The sequence below is a fragment of the Apaloderma vittatum genome, unplaced genomic scaffold (genome assembly GCF_000703405.1).
Source record: "Apaloderma vittatum isolate BGI_N311 unplaced genomic scaffold, ASM70340v1 scaffold41054, whole genome shotgun sequence".
NCBI lineage: Eukaryota > Metazoa > Chordata > Aves > Trogoniformes > Trogonidae > Apaloderma > Apaloderma vittatum.
The window spans coordinates 3346-16406 of NW_009712853.1; the positions used below are offsets into that span (position 1 = coordinate 3346).

General features: G+C 45.7%; 1 protein-coding gene across 1 annotated transcript; it reads right to left on the reverse strand.

Annotated features, from left to right (window-relative positions):
- Positions 1 to 495: 495 nt before the first annotated feature.
- HPSE (heparanase) lies at positions 496 to 11577 on the reverse strand (the record flags this gene model as incomplete). The annotated part of the gene is made up of 11 exons (XM_009868124.1): positions 496 to 655; positions 1383 to 1529; positions 1684 to 1802; positions 4098 to 4212; positions 5224 to 5330; positions 5892 to 5985; positions 8060 to 8107; positions 8729 to 8900; positions 9353 to 9526; positions 9923 to 10048; positions 11376 to 11577. Coding segments are annotated over 11 exons (1464 nt in total), but the record flags the coding sequence as incomplete, so codon positions are not given.
- Positions 11578 to 13061: the final 1484 nt, after the last annotated feature.

Consider the following 13061-nt stretch of genomic DNA (forward strand, 5'->3'; position numbering starts at 1 on the left):
GACCAATCTCCCGGGAGCCTAATGAGCATCTTTCACAAACAAATCACCCAGCAGGCCTCCCAATATGCCAGGGAGGGGTGTCATGCATGCAGCACGGTGAAGAGATCAGCGTGGATCATGGTGCGGTTGTGTGAGTGGGAAAAGTGGCCATCACGCAGTGGCTGGAAGATGCAGGGAGGGCAGCGGAGCAATGACTGCTCCCTCCCGGCCCGTGGGCGCACCCACTGAGGAGAGCCTGTGCAGGGGGGGCGTTCTTTCCGTTTTGTTCTCATGCAAGCATGTGAAAAACCTAGGGGTTGGAACTAGATGATGTTTAAGGTTCCTTCCAACCCAAACCACTGTATGATTCTATGTCCTCCTTAGCCCAAAGTGCTGCCACATTTGCATCCCTTGCCAGAATTAAATCTCATGGTACAAACGTGAATTTCTAGGATTAAGCTTCCCTACTAGCCAAGTGCTTTACATTTATCCTGTGTGTGTGTGTGTATTAACCATTTAAATGCAAGCAATAGCTTTGGCATTTTTGATAACGTAAAAGCCGTAAGAGAAGGCTGGAAGGCCAAGGATGCTGCCGGGACCCAGTGTTTTTTCGGTAAGCTCTGGCAGCGTTTTGTCATCCACCATCCGTAGCACACGGCCATTCAGCTCAATAGACCTGGAGAGGGACAGACAGACTGTTTGGGCAGCTGTGCTCTGTTTGCCATCGAGCACAAACAGCTCCAGACCTGAGTGTAAACATAAGCTCAACCCAAAGCCAAACAAAACTTCCCTTGAGGGTTTTATGTGTGCATGCACACAGAGCATCTGCTGCACTCCCTCTGCAAGGACTCCTTTAGAGTCATAGCACAAACAAGCTGTAAAGTACATGTTTCTTACTCTTCTAGTGAGGCTAACAGCAAAGCTGCCCTTGAGAAATAGAAAGTTTCATTGTTTTTTTTCTCCTGCAAATATTAAGATGTATCTTCTAGGCCCACAGAGCAGATCCTTCTCGTGCTGATGCATTAGAGGTAACAACAAAAGAGGCCACACAAAGTCTGAACACCTTGCTCTAAATCAGAAGACAGCACTTGGGAAAGCAATATACCTTGTGCAAAAGAAAAAAGACTTTCGTAGCTGGTCTAGAGTCCTTTTTGCAGCCTGCTAGGAAAATACTTTCCAAGTAACAGCAAACAAGTGTCCTCATACCTTACCAAGCTTTCAGCAGCCTGATTTTAGGAGACCTGGTTTAACAGAAGTCAGACCTTACTAAAAAATATCACAGATGACTGAATGGTAACACCTTCTACCGCCCCACCTTGCAAATTGAACGAGGTGAGGTTTTAGAGGCCATCCAACTCTATACACAATCTTTTCTACAGACACAGGAGGAGTTGCACACTTACCTGGAAAGTATATTCTCCTTGCCATGAGGCAGTAAGAGGTACTGATCCACATGCTTGCTTGATAGGTAATTCGGTAGCTGCAAACGTTGGGTAACGTTGTAGAGGTTTAAGGCAAACAGCGTCACGTCCCCTTCTCTGTACTTTGGACTAAAAGGCAGGAGAAAACAATGGAGGAGATCAGGAAAGAAAGAGGTTTCACAGAAATAACGAGTGTCCTCACACTGTCCCAAGTTGCTTTTGTTGGCCTGGGAGCAGCCCTGGGCTCAGTTTCTGGGTTATTTCGCCCTTTGTGAAGACTTACTGGAGGGCATTTGTGCAGTGGAGGTAGACACGGAGCTTCCTCTCATCGGCTCCTGCCAGGCCGACTTGCAGCACCTTGGTACCCACCAGCTTCTTGTAGAGCAGCGAGAGCCAGTAGTCCTGGGAGGCACAAAAACACGCACAAGCACTTGCGTACATGCCAGGTACTCCACATGGTGCTTAATGTAACATTCATTTTGTGGGTAATTTCAGGGTGGTTTTTTTTTCCCCCATAATGTTTTGCTTTACCAAGTTTGTCACCGTATCTATTTAGCATAGCTAAAGATAAAACCCTGCCTCCAAGCTGCAGAGCAGCTGTGTTTGCAAGGTACCTTAGAGTCATTTTCGCCTTCACAGATAAATCTCAGAACTCTTTCTGTGGGGGAGAGACTGTCTGCATTCTGGAAACCACCCTTCTGCAGGGTGCAGAGCGCCTCAGCACTGACCCTCAGGGGAGGAGCCACCCTTCCTGCAGGAGAGAAGCCTGTGCTCAGTCCACAGGCACAACATGGGGAGGAAGCTCCCAAAAACTTTTATGCCTTTCACTAACGTCAAACAGGTCTTGGGATTGATTTTGTGTAGACTAAGTAAACCCATATATGGATTAATGCTTAAGTTACAGTGACACTGTTTCACTTAGTTATACTGCATAAGAGTTCTAAAGAGGACCATTGCTCAACAGCTTTATTGCATAAGCATGTTGTTTCAATAGCTTTATTGCGTAAGTATAAATTTTATACTTCGTATAAAATGCATGCCTTACTAGGACTATACCCTGGAAGAAAAACTGATAAAAAGGAAACATCCTACTCCAGAGTGTGCTGAGGAAGCTGGATAATTGCCAAAGGACATGAAGTCAGCCAAAGGTAAAGGCAGCAGGGAAAGATCACAACCTTGACCCACTTAATTCAAGCCCAAGAAAACTTACCCCCTCTCTCCCCGTAAGGAGCATGCATGCTAATTTACATGAAAAGCAAGGCTAATTTGAATATACCTAACCAATAATAAAAGGGATAGTAATCACTGACCAGTAATTGTAAATTTAGGCATGTTTTTATTAATCAGGTAACAAGATAAATATGTTGCTAGCTTTGTGGAATTACCACCTAACACCCATCTCTGCAGAAATGAAATAAACTGCAGTATCTTGTCTCAGTGTGTGAGTTTTGCTTATTGCACACCGGGAAACAAACTCAGTTTTGAGACAACATTTTCTTAACGCCAGTCAAGAGTAAGTCCTCTGACAACCCCAGGATGATGTCCAGGTGCAGACTCATTTTTTCCAGGTCTGCTTTTTCTTGCATCTTGACTGTTACTTTTCCTCTGTGAACACCATGATCATACTAAAGACAGCCCACGATCTGTACAGATGTGTTTTGGGACTAGAAGGCTGCAGGTGGGCTGCATTTTGCACTATCGCTTCTCTGAGCACAGTCCCAGGGGAGACTCCAGCGGATGGATTCCAGAGACCTTCTCCCAGCTCATCTGTCTTTGAGGTTTTCCTAGAAGGAAAACTGTCATGTTTCTCTCCTGAGTCACCAGGAGCCCAGGGAAGTGACTTTTCCCATCAGCCTACATGCTCAGCCTGTCTGCAAGGAGGGGCAGCCTTCTGACACTGCTATGCTTCTTCATTTCTATGCTAACTAAAAGTGATGGACCTGGATTTGGATTTCCCTGCCTCTAAAGCATTATTAGCTTGATTAGCATCTGTACTGCCTGTAGGCGAGGAGCAAGGCACATCCTTTCAGTCCAAGTTAAATCTATTTTAAAAGAGGGAATAAAAAAAGCCCAAAGCAACAAGCCTAGCAACGCAGCCCTGGACAAGGCAAGACAGAAAAACCCCGTATGCTGGGTCTCCTCTCAGATGGTCTCCATGAGCCTGTGAAAATCACAACTTGGAACCAGAAAAATGAGAGGAAAGCTAAAAAGAAAGACACTATCCTCTCACCCAAGGTAAGTGCTACTAGGACAAAGAAACATGCTGTATGTGCAAGAACAATGTAGAGTTCAAATAATGATGTTTCATCACAACATTATTTCCTAAGAAATCCAACTATACTAAATGCATAGTTTCATTTAATTATCCCTCAGCCACTACTGAAAGCTAAGGAAACACTTCTGTCTTGACTTTGTGTTGGTTTGGTTTTCACTTGGGATATAATTGCTTATGATACCTCGTATCACTTCTGTTTAAAAGCTACTCATCGCTCTGCTGGGAGTACTCAAACTAGTCTATCCAGAGAAGCCTTGTGAACTCCAGAAGCATCTGCATACAAATCAGAGCCTCTTGTCCCAGAAATCAGTCTCTGCTGTGCTGAAGACTAGCTGCATCCCTGCAGTGGCAGTAAATATATCTAGATATATACTTGAACTCATATAAGGAATACTTGGAACTCATAAGGGTTGCATACATACCGGCAAAGGCTCAAAGTTAGCATCCACCAGGTGATAGGTCCCTGCCCCAAAGAAAACCTGTCTCATCACCACGTCAATCCCTTTCCTGGCTGAAAGCCCAAGTTTGTCCAGCCACCTGCCAAAAAAAATGAGGTAAACTATACGCAGGTGAAATTGCTGACCTCAACTGTGCGCCGTTGCCTCTCTCTAAGCAGCTCAGGAAATAGGAAAGCCAAAATTAGGGCATGGTGCTGACTTCCTCAAAATCACACAACTAAGTTCAACTCAAGTCTTGCATTGATTACCTTAAAAAATAATTTCAGGCCACCTCTGGAGGTCCGAGTTGGTGGGAACAGTTGCTCCACTTCCCTGTTTGCAGGCAGTGGAAACCAGGAGTGGCAGCAGATGCTCCTGAACCGGCCAAGGGCCTGAAGGCCAAGAGAAATCATCATACCAAGGTCAAAGTTGCCTGTCATTACCAGGCTTGGACTTGTTGACCACCAGACCCTGATGAAAAGATCATCATGTCTTACAGGAGGGAAAAACAGTACATTGCAACCATGTTTTCAGTTAATTTTCAAAGTGTGAACTGCACATTAGAACCACAGAATGTCTTAGGTTGGAAGGGACCTTAGAGATGATCTAATCCAACCCCTCTGCCACATTCCTACGCAATTTTATCTCCCTGAATCTACAAACAGATCAAAGTGCTAAGAAAAGCCTGAACTCTTTTATTTCAACAAAATGCTACAACTGGAGTCCTTAAAGGGAAATTCAGTAATGAATATAATTTCTTCTCTTAGTTATTTCACAGTGGTCAAATGATTACATTAGAAAAGGACATTCATCTCGTGATTGACTTCCCATCCTCACAAAAGGACGGAGTGAGTATCGCAGGTTCAAGGGCAGAAATATAATTTTTTCACATTTCTCATCCTTTGGTTTCAGTACGGATTTGCTATTACCTACATCGAACCTCAGTCACAGGGGAGGCACACAGGAAGCAGTGGGAAGGTTCCAATCCCCAACCCACCTATTTCCTTCAGTCCCCAGGAAGCCTAAGGAAGACGTTCTTTCCATGGGGCATGTACACAACTGCATTATCTGGTAAAATGTGTAATTTCTCCACATCTGTGACAATACTTACATAAAGCCAGCAACGTAAGTGTTGGACAGCCTGGGAGCTCCCCCTCCATAGGCAGAGCTCGTCTCTCCCAGCCAGACCTTCTTGTCAGGCACAGTCCCACGAACAATCTGTGCGGTATGGTATAAGAACACAACAGTTAGTTTTTTTGGCTACTGAAATAATGGGCAATCAAAATTTTGTGCTTTAGCCAAACCCTTGTGTACAATGTTTGCATTTAAAGGTAACAGCAGCTGAGGTGGGATGTCACAGAAATTTTGATCAAAAGGCCTAGAAGAAGATTTACTCCCCCCCCCTCCAAAAAATCATAGAACCAGGCAAACATCGCTTAAAAGCCAAGTCCTGTAAGTATTCTTGTGCTGAGTAGTGGCATATTCTAAGTTATACTGTTCTCAGGATCTCAAAATACAGACAAATAGGGATGAGAGGGTATATAACCATAAATTACATCCCTGAGTAATGACTACACCGATAAATGAGAATGTTGTAGGTTTGTGATGCATCTGGCACCATACTTGCTAAATGGCAAGTATCATTAATTTATTTTTTAGTTTACAATGACAGCAGCACCCAAGCTTTGAGGATGCCTGTTTATTGCTAGTGAGAAATTCTGGATTCTCTGCTAATCCCCTGGAAACTGAACCTGGGGAAGACTGAACAGGACAAGTCACCTCCAGGACTTCGTGTACATCTGTGGCAAAGGTATCCAGCACTTCAGGGCTCAAGAAATCTTTCCTCGTTGCACTTCGTCCATTAACATAGTAACTGGAAATGAAAAAGAAACCTCAAAGCCAAAATTAAGGAAAAGTACCACCACTGGTACAAGACACCAGTTTTTTACTCAGTTGCTTGATGCATTTACCCACAGCACTATTTTTCTGTACATTTTTTTCTTTTCTTTTTTTTCGTTTGTTTTCCAAACAAGTACGTACGCTGTTTGTATTTAAGAGACTATCAGGTATAATTACATTGATGGAAGCAGGATATCACATCACATCATCTACTCATTTAGAATGAGAAAAACATCACTGAATAAAAGTCAGCTTCTGTAAATCTCCTCTTGACAAGGAGTCCTTGCTTGGGATGGGATTCCCTTGATGGGATTCCTTGCTTTACTGTATCAAGCTATATATGAAAAATACCAGATCCCAGCTTCTGTCCCTCTGTTGGAGTATTCTGGCCATCTGGAGGAGAATGGGATGGAGGCATCCCTATGAGATGAAGGTTGCCCTCCACCATAAGCAGAAGAGCTTTTAAGTCTGGCTTGTCCAAATAAAGAACAGGAAATTGGGGTCCTTGTGGGTTTTACATTTCATCAGGCTATCACTCAGTCCTACCGGAAATAACTGAAGTCTTCCAGCCACACGGGAAGCTAAAACACGATAACCCTAAATTAGTAAAGAAAATAATGCATGCCCATTTAAAGCAAAGGCAACCACAGGACAAAAACAGCTCAGGAAGGGGAGGGGACACATTTTATGCCTTGCTAGCAGCTCAAAATACATAGATAAGGCATATATGTATATACATGCACATATATAAATATATATTTTATATATATGTATGCGTATATATGTATTATATATATATATAAAAAATATAAGAACGTGCATCTTTTCCCACTGTTACCTGACTGCTGCATGTCACCATGCTGCATTTGACTCCAGAATGAAAACCACCTTCACATGGAAATCACTTTCAAACATGGCAGCTGCTCTGGGGCCAACTTATCCACCTCAGCACTTCAAAACTGCATCTCTAAGCTGTGGCAAAAGAGCAAAGGACTGGGACCATGCTGCTGCTCTTTGCACTGTGGGTGGGATCTGAGGGCGAGTTACATGCCCACAGCCCTAGCTGACCTGGAGAGCAAATGAAAGGGAGCAGGAGAAGCTGCTTAGCACTTCTCTAGGAGTGAGGGTTAGCCAGACCTGTAGGGCTTTTCATTTATATCAAATTGTTACAAATAAAAAAAAAAAGAAAGCTGTAATACGTCAGTTAACGAGGCTTCTGTTGCATTTTTTACAAGGAATTGGGTGCATTTGCCAGCAGGGTCATCAGTAACTGTCTGAATTTGCTTTTATGGAGCAAAGCTTTCACTCCAGCAGATTCAGCCTTTCCAATGCTAAGGAGGGCCTCAATGTCAGTGGTACTGACACCACTGCAAAGCCCAGCCACCCACAGACTGTTTAAGATCTTACATTAAAAACCTTCTGCTCTTACAGAAGGCACCTCTGCCAAGTAAGTCTGAGCTATCTTATTTTGCTTTTATACAACACCCCTTTTTTCCCACGGGAAAGTGCATTTTATCTGCAAGTGTTGGCAACTTGGGGCTTTGAGACAACCGGGTCTACTGCTCAAATCTCACCGGTGTTTGATACATATTAAAACACAGCATACGCAAAAAGGTTCAGTTGCTGCAGAAACTCTCCATGTGTTGGGCAGAGCCTAGACCAATCCCACACACTATTCTGAGAGATAAAGCTGCTGTGCCGTCTTTTTCTCCACATTCCACTTCTGTTTTAATCAGTGCACACATTTAGCACGGAAAATGACCGTCCTGCACATGTTGCATTCCCTGCTACTTTGCCTGTATTACAAACCCCTGCCACTGCTTTTTGGGTCTTTGCACCAAGCAGCCTCTTTGGAGACCTTTTGCGTTTCTGTAACGTGCTCCCTCAATTCATCTTTTATTCTGAGCAGATGAGTTTGCAGAGGGGCACCCAAAAAACTGCTGAAAGGGGTACTTCACCTCCCCTTTCCTGTGGACATGCTCAAATTGACGTTTTGTAAAGAAAATGGGCAACATGCAGAGCGATGATGGTATCTGAACAGTACTTACTGATGCCATGTGACAGAATCGATCACCTTCCCTCCTGATTTCAGGAAACTGCAATCAGAAGAGACATGCAGTGGAGAGTGAGAGGTCAGTGGGTACCGGTGACATGTCGCAGTACCCCACGAGCAAGCTGCCACATGCAGCTCTCCCCTTTCCCTGCAGCTGGTGGTAGAGATGGTAAACTGCTTTGGGACCACACTTGTGATGGCTTTTAAACAGGCTTTGGGCAGCCTGGCTGCCTCAGCACGTTGTTGGGAGGATGAATTAGTGCTTGTGTAACATGCAGAGACTTCTAGGGTGAAAATCCCTTTTCAGCAACAGCACATGAGCCAGGGCTCAACTGAAAGGCATGTGGATCACTGAAGCACTGCTGGTGTCTTAGTTTCAACTGGCTGAGTATTTAAGCCTTGAGCTCATGCATGCAGGTAAGATTTCAGTCATGCCCAGTCAAGGAAAATTTTCATGTTTCTAATTTAAGGAAAAATGCAGGAAATAAGTTCTCAAATAGACTCGATGTATCCATTTGTACATCCTTGCTATTGATTTGGAGCAGAAAATTCATGAAACCCTGCCCAGAAGCCTCCTCAAGTCCCCCGCATCTGGGTGCAGATGAGCCACCGCTATCCACGCCTGCCCACCCCAGGGGTTGCTGCCAGGGCCCCACACCCCTACCTTCTCAGCAGTCTCTGTGTGTGCTTTCGGGGCTGCCCGACATCGGGACCATACAGCTTTGTGTTCCGGTAGAGGGTATAGTTACTCAGAAGTTGGCGTAGGTGAATAAAATCTTGCCCTAGTTGGAAGCCATCGATGTAGACACCTGATTTCTTCCTGAAGCTATTTGGCTCTGGGGAAGACACATGAACATCAGCACCCTGCTCTAGTTTCAGGACACAAAGTAGGGCAACTCATTCCATATAGGGAGTACCAAACCCCACGGCTCCACGTCATCTGGCAAAGTATGGGTGAGGTATTTGAAGGTGATGAGCATGAAACCGAAAGCCTGGATGATGCAGCATGCTGCTCTCCAGCACTCTGTCCCAACTAGTCCCCAGAGGTGACATCCTGCACCTCACAGGGCATCGTTCACTTCCTCTCAGAGCCTTGGTAGGATCAGCAAAATCACCTCAGTCTGCTCATTCATTGGGCCTTCTGTGAAATCCGTCCTTGCAATTAAGACAATGTTTCCCGATAAAACATCACCTTGCCTTTACAGGTCGTCATCCAAAACATCTAAAGTTACTAGTCCACGCCCTGTGGCCAGGTGACTGCCGGCCCACAAGCAGGCTCCGCACTTACCATTCCCAAGCTCCCAGGAGATGTTGTACCTCTGTGAGGCACAGTAATCCAGCAGCGTGTGGGCGTTCGAGCTGTCCCACTGCAAGCCATCTTTCCGCAGCAAGGCGTTGAGCCCAAAGACCAGGTGAAACCCTGAGCAGTCTGCAAAGCTGTAGAGAATATCCAACGTATTCCCTGCATGGAGGAGAAAGGGGGGAGGGCTATTTATCTCGAGGTGACAGTAGGCTAGTTGAGCTCCAGCCAAGCGACAACCTTTACTGCGTGTATTTACTTAGCCTGGTGCTGCAGATGTGCCAAGCTCTCCCAGCCAGACAGCAGAGCCCAGACCTGACCTACACACCTTCCTGCAAACTGTTGAGATCCTCCCAACTTCTGTAGCAGCTGAATACTATTATATACAAGGGGGCAGACAGTAGAAAAAGATTTCTTAGAAACATTTCACCCACTTAAAAAAAAATACTCTTTTTCAGTGATTTCACCTCCTAACAGCCCATGGATCTTTTATTGCAGGACAGAGATTTGCAGCCCCCTGGTTATAAACCCTAGCAGAAAAATCCATCGAAGTCTTACTTGTAATGGTGGTGTTTTTGTGCTTTTTCCGGTTATGCTCTGCAAGAATCAGTTTCTCCTGGTTAGGCCACTGGGCCAGCAGTAGCTTCTCAACAGCAGCAAACGCAGGCCTTGAGCCACAAGACTCTGTAGGGCAGAAAAAGGGCAACAGTAATTAAGTCCTCATCTTTATCACCAGGGTCCAGCATGCAAAGAGCTGAGTTTCTCAGGAGGAAGCACAAGTGCTTGGTGCCAGGCTGAGTGCATTTTATGAAACTTTCACAATGTTAGCCGTGTAGAAAAAGAGGGCTGGCTTGATGAATAAATATACGTAAAAGTTACATTTCCCAACTTAAGGTGATGGAGATGAGGGGATGGGGAAGCTATGCTTCTGGAGACTGGTATCATAGCAGTCGTACCCCAATCAGCTATTTTAGCTGGAGCACCATCCGGAAACCCTCGTTCCAGCCAGCTGAAGAAGCAAGGGCTGCTGTGCCCGAGGAGCAGATAAGCCACCCTGCGGTGCAGGGGTATGGCAGGGTTCACGGCGTGCCTTGCTGCAGGCAGATATGGGGCAATGCTTCCTGCTCATCTCGTGTGTGGGAAAGGGCCACCCGCCACACGTAGCTCCAACAGCAGGAGTCATAAGACACTTTTTCTTCAAAGCTTGTTTTCTCCTCGGCATGCAAACCAGGCACAAGCCATAGCCAGAGGGGAAGGCACAAGCCTGTTACCCAGAGAGGAGGCAGCCACTCAGCAATGCAATAAGGAGAAAAAGTACCACTGACCTTCAAAACCAAGCACCACCAGTTGTACAGTGACATACCATTGCACTGTTGTGCTACGTATCACAGGAATAGATGACAATTTTTTATGTGAAACACCTCTAGAAGAGTTTATATGCTTTTGCTAAGTTTAAATAGGAAATGGACTTTACTGCAGCGCAAAACCTTGCACACCAGGACCAAGCCGAGCAGTTGGCAGTGGTCCCGTGTGTTTCCACTTGCCCTGTTGGAATGACAGGAGGGCAAGGCTGCATCCCCAGCTTAGCTCTGGCTTTGGCCAAGATGGAGAAAATCATTGTTCTGTTCTTAACAGATTATTTCTTCCATCCATTACTTAATTTTCATAATGAAATCACAATTTTTGAGCCAACCTTGATCTCTTCCCAGGCAGTTGGGGAGCTCTCAAGGCTGTTGTGGGGAGTACAGGGTGGCAAAGGGAGAGTCCCAGCAGATGCCAGGGTGGACATGAGGTCCACTGTGCCTTTCTTCACTTTCCCACAGGTGGCACAGCTCCTCCAACAGATCACGCTGAAGGTCCATGGATATCGTCTCCACAGAGGAGAGCAATGCTGACCTCATGGAGGACCTGCAGCACGGCCACCGTGCCCTTGTGGCGTTCCCAGCCTACGTCAAAGACACCTCCTAAACCCAAGATAGCTTCCAGTCTAAAACACTAATGCCCATTTTACCTTGCTGGGCCTGAAGTTCCCAGAGGATTTTTTCTTCCAAAGTTGAATCCTTGTTGGGATCAAAGATGAGAAAATCAGTCTCAGTGCCACCAAACCTCAGGAAGCCTGGGGACAGGGCTGTTGCCAGGGCACGCAGTTTGGGATTGCTGAGGAAGGGATATGAAGAAACAGAAGAAACACTATATTCATGCAGACTGTATGGCTTTGGTGTAGAAGGTAGACATGGCAAGTGCTCAGCAAGAAGTGCTGCAATAGGTGACCTGAAGCTATCCTGTAGCTATAGGACACTCCTGACCTTTCATCACTGGATGTCTGTCCTAGCCCACAGTTCTGTGCAACAGAGATGCTGCCAGCTGGGTGTGCCAGGAGAGCATCAGCAAAGCAGTGAGAACCATAGAATCATAGAATCATAGAATCACAGAACAATTCAGGTTGGAAAAGACCCTTAGGATCATCGAGTCCAACCACTGACCCTACACTACAAGTTCACCCCTAAACCATATCACCCAACACCACATCTAAACGACATTTGAACACATCCAGGGATGGCGACTCAACCATCTCCCTAGGCAGTCTGTTCCAGTGTCTGACCGCTCTTTCTGTGAAGAATTTCTTCCTCATGTCCAGCCTAAACTTGCCCTGTTGCAACTTGCAACCATTCCCCCTGGTTCTGTCCCTGTGAGGGCAAGATGTGTTCCAGTGAACATGCTCACAGACAGGGAGTCAAATCCTGGGGGCAAAGTAAGGCAATGCTTCAAATGGTTTTTTTTTGTCCTAAGCATCTTTCTGCCCTCAATTTTTTGGTTTTGTTTATATAAAACTAATACCAGTCCTGTGAAAAGGTGGACGTAAACCTGACTTTATACCGTCAGTCCCAATTCCCATCAACAACAGCCAAAGTGATTGATTTCATACCCAAGAGAGATTAAGAGTCCACGTTGGGACAAGCACTAGCTTTAGCAAAGCAAGTTTATAAAACATCACCAGCTCTGTCTCTGTGGCTTGTGCACACCCTGTGCGGGATGTGCAGCACCGACACTTAGCCTTGAGTGAGGGAGGAAACCACAAGGCAACGGAGGACGCCGAGCACAAAACCACTTATCTGCTTGGCGGTGACACACAGCAGATTAGAGGCCACCAAGTACTTCCCGTTCCTCATGTCAGCAGGGCCAGCCCCAGCCTGAACCCTAAGGTGTGCAGTTGGGACTCGAGTTTGGATACCTGAGCACTTTCCAGTAAAGTTGGTATTGCTTGAGGAGGAAAAGACGCAAGTGGCAGGAGGAGTGAAGCCAGGTCAGGAGAAATGCTATGGAACTGAAAATCAGGCTTGGGCAGATGAAAAGGAAAGAATTAAGATAGCTCAAAAAAAAAAAAAAGCAGAATTAAAATGAACTGAGTACAAAAAAAAAACAGAGCAAAAGCAAGGAAGAAAAGGCAAGAGAGAGGTCAGAGCCAAAAGGACAGCGAAAACCATCACTCAGCAGTCCAGGGTTCTTCAGTATTACCCAAGGGGGAAAAAAAGACTTCAATTTTAGGATCTCTCGACTCAGCTTCAGTAGAGACAGACCCCTCTCAGCATCTGTCTGACTTTAGGTTAACAGTGCCTTGGCTAACATCTGCAAAGCTGTCCAAAGACGCAGACAATCTCGCAGAGTGGCAGGGCCAGCAGCCCCCTGTCCGGCCACA